Source organism: Eublepharis macularius, chromosome 6 (assembly GCF_028583425.1).
Source record: "Eublepharis macularius isolate TG4126 chromosome 6, MPM_Emac_v1.0, whole genome shotgun sequence".
Lineage (NCBI taxonomy): Eukaryota > Metazoa > Chordata > Lepidosauria > Squamata > Eublepharidae > Eublepharis > Eublepharis macularius.
This window is the reverse complement of record NC_072795.1, coordinates 78,217,248-78,235,014: the sequence shown is the minus strand read 5'-3', so window position 1 is coordinate 78,235,014 and position 17,767 is coordinate 78,217,248. Positions and strand designations below refer to the sequence as shown.

Below are 17,767 nucleotides of genomic sequence, written 5' to 3'. Positions count from 1 at the left end.
ATATTTTTATAACTGACTTAAATTGGAATTCATATATATGTATTATATAAAACAGCTGATTAACACAGTAGATTTTAAGATGCAAAAAGAATAGTGATGGTAGAAAATGCCATCAAGTCGTAGCTGACTTATGGCGACCCCTGCTGCAGTTTTCACAGAATAACAATGATGAACAATTTTTCACTTACCATTTACCTCTTGCAATATGCCAGTGCTTCTTTCAAGCATTGTTACAACAGTGGCATCTACTTTAACTGCACAACCAGACTCTAATAGGCTATTACACACATTTATCATTGAAGTCACTGATGTATCTGTAAGTTCTACTGCCAGAGTGTTCTCATTTTTATCAATTACTGTTATGGTGACCACTTTATTTTGTATCAATGATTTCATTAAAGAAGTTGCTTCTGTCGACCAGGTTTCAGATACTGGCTTCACACCTTAAAAATAGGAAAACAACATCATGCTCTTTCACGGCTGAACAGTACATATTGAACATTATCCTTATACAAATGAACACTGTGTTTTCCCAATATTTAGATCACATGCAGATTTTTATATGCACAAAGTACAGCATGTCACCATGAAATCCTAAGTCTGGAAGTCATGGCTAATGACATATGATTCAAAGTGGGTAACTAATCCCCATCTTAGCTTAGCTTCCTGTTAGTTTCTGAACCCCAAATCAAGATGTGACGGAATACATTTGAAGCCCTTAACAACTGAGCTCTATATATCTCAGGAATCTTCTCTGTATGTTTCTCTGTTCCTTTAAGTTTTCAGATGCTTCCTCATTCCACAGCCACACTTTCTCAATAGTTTGATGTGCTAAGACTTGAGGCAGGGCTTTTTCCTCACGTCAGAGAAGTTTGCTCAACTTCTTTCGCTGCCCTATCTTGCCCTCAGATTAAAACATGATTTTGTTCAGATCGTACCTCTCTTTAAAAAATCTTTAATGGAAGGTTTATTAGAAAGTTCACATTCATTCATTCATTCATTCATTCATTCATTCATTCATTCATTCATTCATTCATTCATTTGATACTCCTGTTTTTCTCCCCAGTGGGAACTCAAAGAAGCTAATTTCTACTGCTGCCTTTAATTTAATTATACTAGTTCAGGGTTTTATCCAGCTAAGTGTATATTATCTGCTTGTGGTTCTTTTTAATATGTCACTTGTACATTCCGTTTTTAAAAAAGTAAATTTTAACCACATGATTTTTAGCTAACACTAGAAACAGACATGACTCGATGATGGAAAGTTAATCATTAAGGGATTTTTCTGGCTTTCACCTACAAAGTTTGTAGATTTGCTGGTGGCTGGTTAGTTTTGCAGTGAGATATTGCCTCCAACTTCTAGCAACCATCAATGTGAACCTCAGAAAGAAGGGACTCAACAGGCAAACACTCCCTCCATCACCCTTACATCCAATTTAGCTAAAAATCTACTCTTCAATAAATGTTCTTAGTGGATTTTAATTATAATTCATACGGGTTTTTGATTTCTGTGACCCAGTTAGGAAGCCAAATTTGTCTGAAAAGTGGAATAAAATCACAGACATTTAAGAAGCCAACCCCTTTTTGCGATCTAAAGAAATGGGGTTCTCCCTTGAGTGAGACTACACACAGTCCATACAAATGACAATAAATCACAAATCCAGGTGAGATGTGCAGGACTACCAATTTTTTTTATGGATATTCATTCTCTCTCATACCTGCTAGTGTGCACTTCATAGCTTGCATTGGTAATTCCATTAAGTTGGGCGTTATTGGGCGAAGTCTACTTAACTGAAGGACTTCAAAATTTCCAAAATCTACATAACCCACCAGAACTGTTTTCTCAGATGGATAAGACAAAACAGATGCACGATACCACTGATTGTCTTCTGTAAAATAAAAATACAAGTAAGGTCTATAGTTTATTAATCATCTTTACTAACAACTCAACTCTATAAGCCACTTTTTATTGCAGTAACACAAACTATTTGCACCAAAGCATGATCTAATATTAGTCAAGCAGAACACAATGCATATGTAACTAAAGTTTTGAGCATCATGCAGTAAGCCAATGGTGCACTAAAAATTGGTCCAACATAATGTAGTTTAATGTAATGAAAGGAAAAAAACAGAAACGCATATGAAAGGTACCATAAAATTAGCTTATTAAGTTTACTCAGTATATTTCAAACTTGCTGCTTGTTCAGGAATACTATGATAAAAAAGTAAAGATGCACAATAAGACAAAACCAACTTATCAATGTTGTCTAATGAACTTTGTGAAAGTTATGACTGTAAAATCATTCCTTTAAAATAAAATAACTTTGATTATCTCTACTTTTTTTGGAAACTGGCACAGTTTTTTTCGGGGGAATTTGATATAATAGCAAACACTGACCAGTAAAAAGCAACTAACAGCTCTGAGAGGGGTGCGGAAAGCGCTCAGAGAGTGGATGAAGCGGCATAATAATAATATTATAATAACATTTGATTTATATACTGCCCTGCAGGACAACAAAAGCCGTCATAACTCGAACTTATGTGGCTGTAACCCCCACCAGTGGCCAGGTGAGGCGCACAACCACAGCCTGCTGGCAGTTGCCAGGATTGGTGGCTGGATGGAGGCATAAGTGCGGTGAAAGCCCCTGCACCGGGGGGAGGGGGGGAGGCCAGGGAGCAGGCTGCGAGTCAGTCAGCTCCCAAAGCCACTCCAAGCCCAGGCAAGCCCACTGAAGAAGCAGAAAGTTACACTGTGAAAAACAGTGGTGTTGCGCATTCATAGTCCCTATTCAATATTCAATAGGGACATTCAATATTCAATAGGGACTATGAATAGTTATCTCATTATCACAGGTAACTGATTTCCTTTACAGAGGCGGGGTCAGGGGGAGTCCAGTGGCACCTGGTGTGGGCTTTCGGGGATCACAGTTCTCCATGTCAGATGCATCTGGCGGGGAGAGCTGTGGTTCTCGAAGGCTGGTGCTGCAGTGGAATTGGTTGGTCTTGGAGGTGCTGCTGGACTCTTTTTGATTTTGCTACTACAGACTAACACGGCTAAGTCCTCTGAACCTTTACAGAAGCAAACTGATCTCCACATCAGAAGGAGCTGTTTGCATCTGCATATCATAAGGAGATGTTTGCATCTACCCCGCCCCCCCTCTCCTCCTCTATATCTGACCAGTTTCTCTTTTTGCCCTCCATGCATCTGACGAAGAGAACTGTGATTCTTGAAAGCTTATGCTACAATAAAATTGGTTAGTCTTAAAGGTGCTACCGGACTCTTTTTGATTTTGTAAGATTTAAAGGAGCTGGACCAGACAGAAGACAGCTTCTTCTGTCTGGTCCAGTGTATAAATGCCTTCCAGGAAGAGTTGTATATTTTGATTGTAGATTTATTCCAAGATGCTAGAAGAACGTTGATGATTTCTGGGGGATATCCTTTCTTGTGGAAGGACTCCCATTCAATCTCCATGTGGTGACAGCCACTCTGGATGTGGGTGTCATATGGGTCCTTCGTGAAGCAATCCAATTGTGTTGGTAGTTGTAATGGAGGCATGCTGGCCATCACTTGATTTGTCAAAAACCAAAGTATTCTCAGCCACCATGGGGCTATGAGAATTATTGCTTCTTGTTCCAACACTTTCCGTAGAAGTTTAGGTATTATCGATATTGATAAGAAGGCATACAGTAATCCTCTAGGCCATTGGGAGGTCAAGGTGTCCGTGCCCTCTGCTCATGTTTTAAAGTACCTTGAGAAGAATCTGGGTAACTGGTGGTTGAGATGAGAGCCAAATAAGTCCAGTGTTGGTGTCCGAAAGTGTGCTGATATTTGTAGGAATGTCTCCCTCTTGAGTACTCATTCTACTGGATGAAGGGACTCCCTGCTCAGCCAGCCCACCTGTGTGTTGACTGTACCTCTGGCATGTTTGGCTTGAATTGAAAGTAGGTGACTCTCTGCCCAGCTGATTATTTCATTTGCTTCCAATTGCAATTGAGAGGATCTGGAACCTCCCTACTTGTTGACATAGGTTTTGGCTGCTATTTTGTCTGTTCACACTAGGACGTTTGTGAGCTATCTGGTCCTCAGAGTTACTCCTCATCCTGACTGGCTGGCATCTGTAAAAATTGGTTGGAACTGTTGGGGAATCAGGAAACTCTTGCCTTGTTGTAGGTTGGAGTTGATGGTCCACCACTGTACACTTTCCTTGACCTTTAGGGGAACCTGTAACTTCAAGACCATCTGTTGTGCTATCTGAAGTTGTAGAAGTCTCATGAACGACTGTAGAGATCATAGATGGAACCAGCCTCAGTATATGGCTTCTGTCTCAACTACCAGCAGGCCTAGGCGCTTGGTAAGGTTCATTAGTAATGATCTTGGACATGACTAGCTGTTTGGTCTTGTCGACCTTTTCCTTGAGAAGGAAGAGTCGATCCATTTGGGTGTTCAAGATGAGTCCCAGATGAGTTCCAGAGAGCACTTGCTGAGATTTATCAGAAAACCATGACTCCTCAGAAACTGTATTGTGAACATGGTGTCCTTGATTGATTTTTCCTTTGAATTGGACCATATGGGGTGGAGGTGGAGATCCAACTCCGAGTCTGACCACTCGGTATGATCAGCAGTTTGGAAAATACTCTTGGAGCCATGTAAAGTCCAAAAGGCATGGTTCTGAACTGGAAGTGTTGTTTGTCCACACAGAATCTCAAGTACTGTTGATGAGCTGGGGTGATCAGTAAATGCAGGTAGGATTCTGTCAAGTACATAGATGTCAAGAACTCTCTCTGTTGTAGTGCTTCTGTGATTGATTGAAGGGTCTTCATATGGAAGTGGGGTAGCCTGATGTGCCAATTCACGTATTTGAGGTCCAGGATAGAGCCCCCCCAATCCCCGCTTTTCTTGGGTACCGTGAAAAATATCAAATATACACCCCTGCCTTTTTCGTTGGGTGGTACTGGCTCTTCTGCCCTGATATCTAAAAGATGATGAACAGCTTTGAGTGTAATAGAGTACTGTATGGATTTTTCCTGAGAGGAGAGGCTATGAATTGTTCTGGTGGAAAGGAGTTGAATTCTACTGAGTATCCCTTGGACACCATTCCTCTGGTCCAGGCATCTGCCTTGGAATTGAGCCAGGTCAGTTGAAAGAGAAGCAACTGTCCTCCCACCAGAGCTTCTAGCAAATCAAGATTTCTGCCCCTTGCTGCTTGGGTTGTCTCTCTCTCCACAAGCCGCTTGGCGTCTGTTTAACCTGGCCTGAAAAAGACTCCTGCGAGACTGATGTCTTGGGAAATTCCAGGCACGCTTCTGGTCTTGATGAGCTCTAGGCAGGGTATGATGTGAGAAAACAGTGTTGCATATACCTGTAACTGTTGTTCGTCTCGGTCTTCGTGCAGGTACACACTGGGACTGCGCATGCACAGGGCCAGCCATCGGAATGATTTTCAAGCTCTCAAACGCTAGAGGGTGCTCCGTCCCGGCAACATGCCTGCACAGAGCATTCCCACCTAAGTTGGTATCGCTGGGCAGAACTACCCTTCTTCCCTCAGTTCCTAAGCCACCGTAAGATCAGAGACGCTCACAGCGGGATAGGAGGGAGGGAATGTGTGCTTTCACGAAGACCTAGACGAAAAACAGTGTTTCATACCTGTAACTGTTGTTCATCTAGGTCGTCTGTGCAGTAACACATGGGACTGCACACGCGCAGGCCTGCCGATCTCGGAGATTTTTTACAGCTCTGAGCCACTAGGGGGCGCCCTTGCCGCTTATTGCGCATGCGCGGCCGCTTTTCCCGCCGAAAACGGCTCCTAAGAGGCGGGGCGCCCCCGACGTACCCTCGGATCCTCTTTCGCCGCCGACTGCAAGGTAAGTACCAAGAGAATTAGCGGGGAAGGAGGAAGGGTATGTGTTACTGCACGGAAGACCTAGATGAACAACAGTTACAGGTATGAAACACTGTTTTTCATCGGCGGTCTTCCTGTGCAGTCCCACATGGGAGATTCCAAAGCTTAAATACCTGGGTGGTAGGCAGAGGCACATCAGGACAGGAAGACTGATTGCAGCACGGCTGTTCCAACTGCCGTCTCCTTCCTATCCAGGACGTCCAAAGTGTAATGCCTCACAAACGTATCCGGAGATGCCCACGTCGCTGCTTTACAGATGTCCTGCATCGGGACCCCTCTGAGGAGGGCAGCCGAAGACGCTTGAGAATTAGTGGAGTGAGCATGTACCTCCAACGGACAAGGAAAGTTAGCACATTTGTAACTCAATGGAATAGCTTGCACCACCCAATGGGCCAAAGTCTGAGAATTAGCTCTCATACCCTTCTTGGGGCCCGCAAAGCAAACAAAAAGATGAGAGTCCCTCCGGAAAAGCTTTACACTATCCAAATAAAAAAAGGAGAGCCCTCCGCACATCCAAGGTATGAAGGGATCGCTCTGCCTCGGAGGAAAAGTCCTTAAAAATACAGGCAAAACAATTTCCTGCGCCAAATGAAATTTCGATACCACTTTAGGCAAAAACTCAATCTTAGTCTGAAGGACTACCTTATCTGGATGAATACTTAAGCAAGGGAGGGTCACAACATAGAGCCGCCAGCTCACCCACCCTCCTGGCAGAGGTGATAGCAACCAAAAAGACTACTTTAAAGGAAAGTAGACCCAAAGGGCATGTAGCCAAAGGCTCAAACGGTTTGGAAAGGAGCCTTGTCAACACCAGGGGTAGGGACCACTGCGGAACTAACACACAAACCGGAGGAAACAAATTATTGAGCCCTTTCAAAAATAATTTAGACATGTAATGGGAAAAAACAGTCTTATTATCGATAGGAGGGTGAAAGGCTGACATAGCAGCCAAGTACACCTTAACAGAAGAGTTAGCCAAGCCAGACTGTTTAAAACCCCACAAAAATTCCAGAATCTCAGAGAGGGAGGAAAAAACAGGATCAACCCCTCTGTCTCTGCACCAGTCAGAAAATTTATTCCATTTCAGGGAATATGACTGTCGAGTAGAAAGACGACGGGCATTTTGGAGGACATGCATCACATCCGTGGAAAATCCTCGTACTGAAGAATCAGCCACACCGTCAGTTTGAGTGAATGTACTCTGTGATGTAGGACCCCTCGAAACGACAGGAGATCCGGCTGATCCGGGAACCGATACATCCCCTTGTGAAGTCCCAGAATGGCATAGAACCATGGTTGTCTCGGCCAATATGGGGTAACTAAAATGGCTGACGTCTTGTCCACCTGTATCTTGGAAACTACCCTGGTTAAAAAGGGAAACGGGGGAAATATGTAGAAAAGGGGGCCTGACCAAGTTAACTGAAACGCATCCCTAAGAGACTCGAGGCCGACGCCTCCTCTGGAACAGTACTGGGGAGTCTTGCAGTTCTCTTCTGAAGCGAAGAGGTCTAGTTCTGGGGCACCCCACTCTGTAAAGACAGGATGTAAATATTTGTCGTGAAGAGACCACTCATGAGTGTCCCCCTCCAATCTGCTAAGGCGGTCAGCTGTGACATTGTCCACGCCCAGAATATGAACAGCTATCAGCCAGACCGAATGGTCAATGGCCCAAGTCCAAATTTTTAAAACCTCTGTACATAACACGTTAGACAACGTGCCTCCTTGTTTATTCAAATAAAACATAAGTCGTGGTATTATCCATCAAAATTTGTACTGTCTTATTGCAAACCAGGTCTGAAAAGGCCAGTAATGCATAATAAACTGCCCTTAACTCAAGAAAATTAATATGCTTTTCCACCTCAGACTCATCCCACAAACCATGGGCGAATAGTCCCTGGCAGTGAGCACCCCATCCCAAATTAGAGGCATCAGTAGTGACTGTAATATCAGGCTGTCTGTACCCAAAGACCACACACCCCAAAAGGTTAGGGTCCTGCAACCACCAATCTAGAGAGGAAAGGACCTTATGGGGGACACTCAATTTCTTTCATTGGGAGTCCCTTTCGGGGTGAAGGGCCTTTGAAAACCAAAGCTGAAGTGGCCTCATACATAGCCTAGCTAGAGAAACCACAGCTGTACAAGAGGCCATATATCCTAACAAAACTTGAATAAGTCTGGCAGGTTGGAACCTACTCCTCTTAAACTTCCTGACAAGGGCCTTAATCTTAAAAGCCCTATCCTGGGGTAAGGAACCAAAGTTTCGATCACCATCAAGAACAGCCCCAATAAATTGGATGACCCTAGTCGGGGTGAGTTTGGATTTCTTTTGATTCACAAAGAGGCCCAGCTTCAGGCAGGTAGCCAATGTGATCGAGATTTGAGAGGAAACATCGTCCTCCGAATGGCCAACTAAGAGCCAGTCATCAAGATACGGAAAAATGCAGCAGCCCTGTGTCCTAAGGAAGGCAATTACTACTGCCACACACTTAGTAAACACACTAGGGGCTGTAGATAACCCGAAGGGGAGAACACGGTACTGAAAAACCCTAGAACCGTAGGTAAAACGGAGGCATTTCCTATGTTCAGGAAAAATAGAGATATGGAAGTAGGCATCTTTAAGATCCAATACTCCAAACCAAGAATTGGGGGGTAGAAGAGACAACGCTAACTGCAATGTGGTCATCTTAAATTTCTGAACCCTGATGGACCTATTCAGCTTCCGGAGATCCAGGATGGGGCGAAGACCGCCATCCTTTTTCTCGACCAAAAAAAGGTTAGAGTAGAAACCTAGGGGATGAGAAGAAGGAGACACTTCTTCAATAGCCCCTTTAGATAATAAAGCAGACAGCTCAGAAACCACTCCAGGTTGTGGGGACTGAGATGAAAAATTAGGGCACGAGAGACTGGGCCACTGAACAAACTCAATTTTATAACCATTTTTAACTACATCCAAAACCCATGCATCCGATGTAATCGTACACCATTCAGCAAAAAAGACAGCTAGCCTGTCCCCAAAGTGAGAATCAGGGCCCTGTAATTTTCAAAACTGTTTCTGAGTCTGCCCAGAGTCCTTGGGCTGATGTTGATTATTGTTATGCCTGTTCTTGACACCTTGCCTCCTCCTCTGGAAAGAGGGTTGTGGGGTCTGATACAGACGCTGCTGCTGTTGGGAGCCGTAAGCATAATACGGATGATAACGTTGCTGCCAATACCTAGAGTAGGGCTTGTATTGCAGGCGACCCGACTGTTGTTGGTGAGACACTCCGTAGGAACGGGCCGTCAGCCTGTCCTTACGTTTTTTGGATAAGTATTCGTCCGTCTTTTTAGAAAACAAATGTTGCCCCTCAAATGGGAGATCTTCCACCTTGGATTGTGTTTCGGGAGGTAGAGCTGTTGTTCTAAGCCACGCGAACCTTCTCAAGACTAGAGCAGAAAGGAGAGCTCTGGCAGAGGTATCCGCTATGTTCCTACTGACAGTAATCTGGTGTCGTGACAACCGGACAGCTTCCTCCTGTATCACTCTGAGGAAAATTCTTTGGTCCTTATGTAGTTGAGGGACAAAGGTGGCCACCTTCGTCCATAGAAGTAGCTGATAAGCGGACATCATGGCTGCAAAGTTAGCAATTTTAATGCCAAAGGCTGAAGAAGCGTAGACCTTCCTGGCTAGAGATTCAATTTTTCTACTGTCCTTGTCGGAAGGCACCGACAGAGACCCCAGTTTAGGCTTCGCCTGCATATCCTCAGTAACAAGGGAAGAAGGCAGTGGGTGAAGGGACAGGAACTGACAATGCTCATCCTTCACTCGATACAAGTTCTCAACTTTCTTGTTAGTTGCAGGGGTAGAAGCTGGTTTCAAATTGAGACCATCCAGGAGCTCAACGAAGCCTTCAATCATGGGGAAGGCAATGGTTGGCGTGGACCCGGAGTACATATGTTTTAGGATCTTATACTTGGAGCGTGGTTCCGAGGAGACCACATCTATCTCAAGGGCCTTAGCCATCCTCTGAAGTAACTCACTGTAGGCACGAAAGTCCTCCGTGGGAGATGCTTCCTCTGAAGGGCCGATCGTTTGGTCAGGAGAATCGGAGGGTGGAGAATAGTAGGACCGAGCAGCAGCGAGGTGCTCATCATATTCCGCATCAGAAGGAAACGGGGATCGAGTGAAACCCTCCATGGACACCTCTCGAAACGAAGGAGAGCGGGAGCGTCGACTCCGATGATGATCGGAACCATAAGAGGTTTCCCTGTATCGACGTCTGTACGAATACGGGCTATACCTGTCCGAACGATGAGACGGACGGCCCCTAGAAGAACGTGAAGACCAGGAGTCACGGGAAGGTGAACGGTGAACCCCAGAGGGGGTTAATGGTCTATCCAGCATAATGACGTCAGACTCAGGGGATCTACGGGACGCAGGGGTTCTCCTCGGAGAAGAAGCATCCCCGGATCCGACGATTCGATTCGGAGAAGTGTTGGATCGGTGTGTACCCTCAGATTGTGGGGTAAGTACACTTTCCAGCACCTGTCTGTTGGACTTGGACGTGTGCTTCTTCTTCCTCTTCTTCTTCTTGTCTGAGGAAGAGGGGGCGATCGAATCCGAAGGTATACGTTCTGACACCGATCCGCTTCGAGGAGTCATCGGTTCCGAAGGAGCAGTAAGACACTCCTTCCTAAGGGAGCCTTCAGTGCTGGAACCAGCCGGTTCTGCAGCAGGTCTCGACTCCAACGTTGGATCCGACGGGGCAGGAACCGTCGGAGTCGAAGGGCTCCGAACCACAAGCGTCGGGCTCGAAGGCCTGGAAACGGTGGAAGCCAGGGATTGGCGGGAGCGTGGAGACTTCCCCGACGACTTCAAAGTTGGAGTGGACGATTTTTTTGCCGCGGGCGACTTGCCCTTCGAAACAGTGTCGGTCACCGCCATAGCTCGACGCCACAAATAAGCCTGAAGCCTCCCCGAGCATTCTGCCCTGGCCTTTGAAGTGAAGGTGCGGCAGTACTTACAAGCCTGTGGATTGTGGGTTTCTCCCAGGCAGTACAGGCACTCAGCATGACCATCCAACTTGGTCATTTTTCGGTCACAAGTCGAACACCTCTTGAATAAGGCCTTGTCCGACATCTCGAAAGCAGAAGACACTCTCAACAGAGCCAGAAGAACCTCTTCAGTCGGCGGCAAAAGAGGAACTGAGGGTACGTCGGGGGCGCCCCGCCTCCTAGGAGCCGTTTTCGGCAGGAAAAGCAGCCGCGCATGCGCAATAAGCGGCAAGGGTGCCCCCTAGTGGCTCAGAGCTGTAAAAAATCTCCGAGATCGGCAGGCCTGCGCGTGCGCAGTCCCATGTGGGACTGCACAGGATGAACAACAGTTACAGGTATACGCAACACTGTTTTTGTCATCGGTCTTCAGTGCAGTCCCACATTGGGAGTGTAGCAAGCTACTCACCAATGGACGAGGGTATGAGCTGTTCAGGTCAAAATGGACCGCAGAACAGCAGTTCCCACTGCGGCATCTCTCCTGGCATTGACATCCATTGAATAGTGACAAATGAACATATCCACCAATGACCAGGTTGCTGCCTGGCAGATGTTCTGCAGGGGAGTCCCTCGGGGAAATGCAGATGAAGCTGATTGTGCTCTGGTAGAGTGAGCTCTAATGGTTACAGGACAGGGAACCTTGGCAATTGCATAATGACGTCTAACTGCAGCTACAATCCATCGTGAGAGGGATTGGTTAGCTACTGGGAGGCCTTTGCTAGGATCTGTGTAACGAACAAACTCTTGGAACTATGGAAAGATTTGGTCCTATGTATGTAGTACAGGAGCGCTCTCTTCACATCAAGTTTGTGAATAGCGTGTTCCAAATCAGAAGATGGATTGGGGAAAAGCACAGGGAGAATGACCTTCTGTTGTAAGTGAAACTTGGAAACGACTTTTGGAAGAAACTCCAAACTAGGGTAAAGTATTACTTTCCCATCAAAAAACTGGAGAAATGGGGGGGGGGGTCAATGAGGGCACTGAGTTCCTCCACCCTCTTCAAAGAAGTGACAGCCACCAGAAGTGCTACTTTCCAGGATAAGACATTTATATCGCAAGAAGCAAGAGTTTCAAAAGGTGCCAACATAAGCTGCCCTAGGACCAAGGAGAGGCTCCACTGGGGGCAAAGGGGGGCATCTAGGGGGGAAAATGTTATGTACTCGTTTGAGAAATTGCTTAGAGGCATGGTGTGAGAACACCGTCTTGCCATCAATGGTTTCATGAAAGGTAGAAATGGCTGTAAGGTGCACCTTAATCGAGGAGGCAGCCATTCCCTCCTTCAGTAAGGAGAGGAGGTACTCTAACGTAATTGCGAATGGGCAGGAATATAGGGAGAAGGGCGTCCTGGCAACTCATCTAGAGAAACGTGTCCACTTATGGCCATAAGATCCAGTAGATGCTTTTTGGGCATTCAACATAATCGTGGTCACTTCCTTAGAAAAGGGTGTTATAGGAGCTATGCTGTAAGCTTGAGTACCGTGACATCGTGGTGTAGTACCTGGCTCCTGTGAAGGAGGTCTGAGGCTTCTGGTAGGTGGATAAACAAACCCCGTGACAGGTTCCACAATGATGGGAACCAGTCTCTGCGTGGCCAGAACGGTACCATTAGGATGCAATATGACCTGTAGTGTCAAATTCTGCCAAGGACCTTGGGGATCAAAGGAACAAGTGCAAAGGCATAGAAAAGATTCCCCTCCTACAGGACCTGGAAGGTGTCCTCCAGAGAATTTGGGTCCGTGCCCCCCAGAGAACAGAAAGCATGAGCCTTGGTATTCTCTAAGGTAGTGAACAGGTCCACCTGGGGTGTTCCCCATTCCTTGAATATGGGGTATAGGTAGGTAGGGTTGATGGACCACTCGTAGTGCGGTTTGAATATCCTGCTGAGGGAGTCTGCTCTGCCATTTGCCGTCCCTGCTATGTGTATGGCCTGGGGGAAGGTGTTGTTCTAGATGGCCCAACGCCACAGTTCTGTTGCTTCTGTGCAGAGTCAGTGAAACCATTCCCTCTTGTTTGTTGGCATAGTGGAGGGACGTTGTGTTGTCCATGTTCACCTGTACCTGTTTGTTGCAAACGAGATCTGTAAAAGGAGCAAGGGAGTATCTAATTGCCCTCAATTCGAATACATTTATATGCACAGCACGCTCAGCCCTTGACCAGATACCCTGCATGAATGATTCCCCAGTGAGCCCCCCGGCCTGAAAATGAGGCATCTGTAGTGATGGAGATGTAATGGGATTCCAAAACACATGACCCTCAGGAGGTTGCCTTCCTCAAACCACCAGTCAAGGGATTTGACTATAATCCTGGGGATAGAGAGCCTTTTCCTTTGTGGTTCTGTAAGAGGATCAAAATGTCTCAAGAACCAATTCTGGAGTGACCTCATATGGAGGCGAGCAAAAGGTACTAGAAGGTACCTTCTACAACAAAAGGTTGTAGAAGCCATAAGTCCAAGGAGCCGTGAGATAACTATGGCGGGCTGAAAATGTTTGCTCCTACAGCTAGCAACCATACACTGGATAGCCCTGGCCCTGTCTAAGGGTAGAAAGGATTTTCCCACTATGGCATCCAGTCTGGCCCCAAAAGTTGCATAGTTTGACTGGGAACTAAGGAAGATTTCTTCCAATTGACAACCAAGCCGAGGTTGAACATGGTCTGTATGGTAATATCAATGTGTCCTAGGAGAAGGTCACGTGATTGGGCAACTAATAACCAGTCATCCAAATAAGGGTAGATTGAGCATCCACGAGATCTTAAGTGTACTATAACCACTGCCATGCATTTTGTGAATACACATGGAGCAGAAGATAGGCCAAATGGGAGGTCCGAGTACTGGAAAATTTCGCCCTAAAAGTAGAACCTAAGGTATTTCCTATGATCAGGGTGTATGGCGATATGAAAGTAGGCATCCTTCAGATCAACAACAGCAAACCAGCTACCAGGTGTTAAGTATTGCAAGACACTGGACAGGGTTAAAATTCTAAACTTTTCTGTTTTAATGAACATATTCAACTGATGGAGGTCCAAAATGGGCCGAAAACCCCCATCTTTCTTTTCAACAGGAAAATATCTGGAGAAAAAGCCCCAAGGGGAGTCCTCTGATGAGAGTCTTTGGATTGCACCCTTAGAAAGGAGCTCCTCCACAACAGGATAGAGGGTCTGAACTAGGCACCTGGAAACATTGCTAGGCAAAGACAACTGGGGTAACTCTTTAAAATGTAAATGGTAACCGCAACGGATAACTTGTAGGACCCAAGAGTCCGATGAAACTGCGGCCCAATGGTGAGCAAACAGAGATAGCCGATCCCTGAAAAAGGGGCCTGTGGTTGTTGAACGGATAGTCAGAAAAGGGGCTTTTGTCCTTGCCACGACTTTGGCGAGGCAGGTTGGTTTTTCCTAGGCCTGGGCTTGTTCGATCTCCTTGATCCAGTGCGGGAATAACTGGAATAAGATCATTGTTGGTAAGGTTGATATGGATGGTAAGTATACCTCGTATGGTTCAGGTAAGGCAGACAGTTCTGATAACGTTGTTTTCCAGCATATTGTTGGTGCTGTTGATGTTGTTGCGGAGCAATAACTCCCAATGAACGAGTAGTTTGGTAGTTTTTCTTCATTTGTTGCAGTGACTCATCCATGCGTTCAGAGAACAATGATGAGCCCTCAAAAGGGAAATCCTCAATTTTACTGTGCTTTTCCTGAGGAAGTGCTGTGGAGCACAATCATGAGTGCTGACGGAGAACTATCGCCGAGGCCATGGTTCTGGCTGAACAATCGGCTGCATGTTGTCCCACCGCCATCTGTTGTTTAGCCAGCCTAGTGGCTTCACCTTGGAGAACTCTGATGAGGGCCTTGCATTGTTCTGGGAGGTCACTGGTGTAGTTTGATAAGCGCTCCCACAAAAACAAATTGTACGACCCCATGATCGCTCGGTAGTTAGCTATACGGAATTCAAGGGCCACTGAAGAGTACACCTTGCACCCCAATGTATCCAGTTTATGTCCTTCCTTGTCAACAGATGAGGAATGAAATCTGTAGTGATTACATGACTGGACCTCCTCAGTGACGAGCGAGGACGGATGCGGGTGTGTAAAAAGGAATGCACAATCCTTTTGTTGAAGCTCGTAAGTATTTTCTAACTTACGGGATGTCGCAGGTGACAATGCAGGCTTCCCCCAGACAGCGTGCGCAATGTCAAGCAGGTCCTCCAATGGAAGAAAAGCTACCAAGCCCCGGGAGGTCGAGTAGAGGGCTTGTAGAACTTTGCTCTTTCGCTTCAGAGTGGCAGTCAAAACATCCAGATCCAGGGCTCAAGCCATCTGGAGCATCCGCTCAGCAAATAGTCAAGAGTCCTCAGTAGGTGAGACTGATGAACTGTCTCCTACGGCCTCCTCCAGGGCCGGATCTGAAGCTGGATCCGAGAGCGATTCTGAATGGTGAGATGCTCTGTCATTGCCCTTGTTGGAGCCTTCTGAGAAACCAGGGGAATGTCCACGAAACTCATGCGAGCCCAGAGATGAAGTAATTGGGCCAGGAAGTAACTGGATCAATGTAGGTGGCTGGGTTCCCATCGGATCAGGAATCGAAACCGGTGGTGGAACCGTTGTCGGAATCGGAGGAAGGAGGGCTGCAGACTGAAGCCAGGCCAGGAAGTCCTGCCAATTCGGAACCTGTTGAGTGGGTAAGGCATATGGCCATGACGATCTCTGCATCACCGGCGGCACATTCCATTTTGTAGAACAGACCTTTGGACACTTACTGTGAAGGGTCCTTCTCCTCTGAGGACAGGAGGACATCTTGGGTGTTTCCCTTTGCCCAATCAGGGAGGCAGGAAGTTGAATTTTCTTTCTTCCTCTTCCTGTTGGCGCCTGGAACACCCTGTTCTCCGGTTCGGGTGACTCCAATAGCAGTAGAAGGAAGCAATTAACCACACAGCTCTAAACACTAGAAAGCCCTACTAAGAGGGGACACAAGCACTGAGAAAATTCAGTAAACAGAACAAATATAACTAGTAACTCAAATCATGGAGAACACAGTGATAACATAGATAAGTCGGAACGGTGTAGAACCAGTGTGAAATAGAAATGAGATAGCAAGGACGAGTGATCCAGGGAGGGCAAGATGTCCTCCTGTCCTCAGAGGAGAAGGACCCTTCACGGTAAATGTCCAAAGGTCCGTTCTCCCTCTGAGGCAGGAGGACATCTTGGGTGCTCCCAAAGCAGTTACTCTCTATGGGTTGGGGCCAAGATCCTTGTCTTGCATCACATGTTGTAGAACTCGTCTTCCGAATGCAGCATCGGCTGAATCGTAGAGGTTCAACTTGTAATGCTTAACGAAGGTGGAGATGTTCGACCAGGTCGCAGCTCTGCAGATTTCTTCCACTGAAGCATTGTTGTGGAGAGCGGCATTTGTCGCTGCGCTTCTAATGGAGTGTGCTGTAATGCCCTGAGGGATATCCCTGTTGCATGCCTTGTAGGCTTCCACTATACACATGCGGATGCTCCTACCAATTGTGGCCTTCGACATTCTCTTGCCCATTTGCGGTGGGCATGAGTTGACAAACAAAAAATCTGACCTCCTTAAGGTCTCGGTAATCGAGTTTAGTTGTGGACGTAGATGATTGACCTTTTTTCTTCTGGCCCATCTAACGAAGGCTTTCCAAGAGGTATTATATATCCTCGCTGTAGATTTCTTCCTGGAAGAAAGTATCGTTTGAATCACTTGCGCAGAATACCCTAAGCTGGATAAGCAGTGCCTCTCAATTTCCAGGCGGTCAGACACATCTATTCCGGGTCGGGATGGAGAATCGGTCCTTGATGAAGCAAGTCTGGAGTGACTGGAAGTCGGAAGGGAGGTAGCACTGCCAGTGATCGTAGGGACGAAAACCAGGGTCTCCTGGGCCACCACGGTGCGATCACTATTACTTCCACAGCCTTGTCCGCAATCCTCCGCAGCAACTTTGGAAGGACTGGTAGAGGAGGAAAGGCATACAAGAGACCCTCCGGCCACGGCGACGTTAGAGCATCGATCCCGTCTGCCAGGGGATGAAAAAACCTCGATAGGAATCGTGGGGTCTGTCGATTCAAGTGAGTCGCGAATAAGTCCATCACTGGAAAACCGAGTCTGTCTGTGATCAGGTGGAATATCTCCTGTTTGAGTGTCCACTCCCCCGGTTGGATGGTCTGTCAGCTCAGCCAATCTGCCTGTAGGTTTTCTGTTCCCTTGATATGCTCTGCCTGAAGCGAGGCTAGGTGCGTCTCCGCCCACGAGATGATCCTCATCGCCTCTTTGTGCAGTCTGGGTGACCTCGAGCCCCCCTGTTTGTTCAGGTACGACTTGGCGGATACGTTGTCTGTCCTGATCAGTATGTGTTTGTCTAAAATCGAACTGGCGAAGTGGAGTAACACTAGGCAGATCGCCCTGATTTCTAGTAGATTGATGGGAAGGCGGGATTCTTCTGTGGACCAGGTGCCTTGCGCTGGACATCCGTCCAAGGCCGCTCCCCAACCTGACAGACTGGCGTCCGTGAATAGTTGTATCCTCTGAGGAGTGAGGAACGACTTGCCTTGACGCAGGTTGGCGGTCACAGTCCACCATCTGAGGCTCTCTTTTTTCTTCCAGGCTACCTTGACGATGCAATCCGATTGCATCGTCAATCCGTCTTGGTCATAATTTGATGTTGATATGGTCCCTTCTCAATTTTCTTCGCCCATATCAACATCAAATTATGACCAAGACGGATTGACGATGCAATCCGTCTTGGTCATAATTTGATGTTGATATGGGCGAAGAAAATTGAGAAGGGACCGAGAGTGGAACCGGCCCCAGTAAATCGCCTCGCAGGA

General features: G+C 46.7%; 1 protein-coding gene across 1 annotated transcript in view; it reads right to left on the bottom strand.

The window, feature by feature from the left end:
• TDRD1 (tudor domain containing 1) overlaps positions 1–17,767 on the bottom strand; it is a 102,849-nt gene that overhangs the window by 35,545 nt on the left and 49,537 nt on the right. Inside the window, exons 13-14 of the mRNA XM_054982860.1 lie at positions 1,719–1,889; positions 189–443 (exon numbers count right to left, since the gene is read on the bottom strand). Coding sequence (XP_054838835.1) covers positions 189–443; positions 1,719–1,889 — 426 coding nt within the window. The remainder of the gene's footprint in view (positions 1–188; positions 444–1,718; positions 1,890–17,767) is intronic.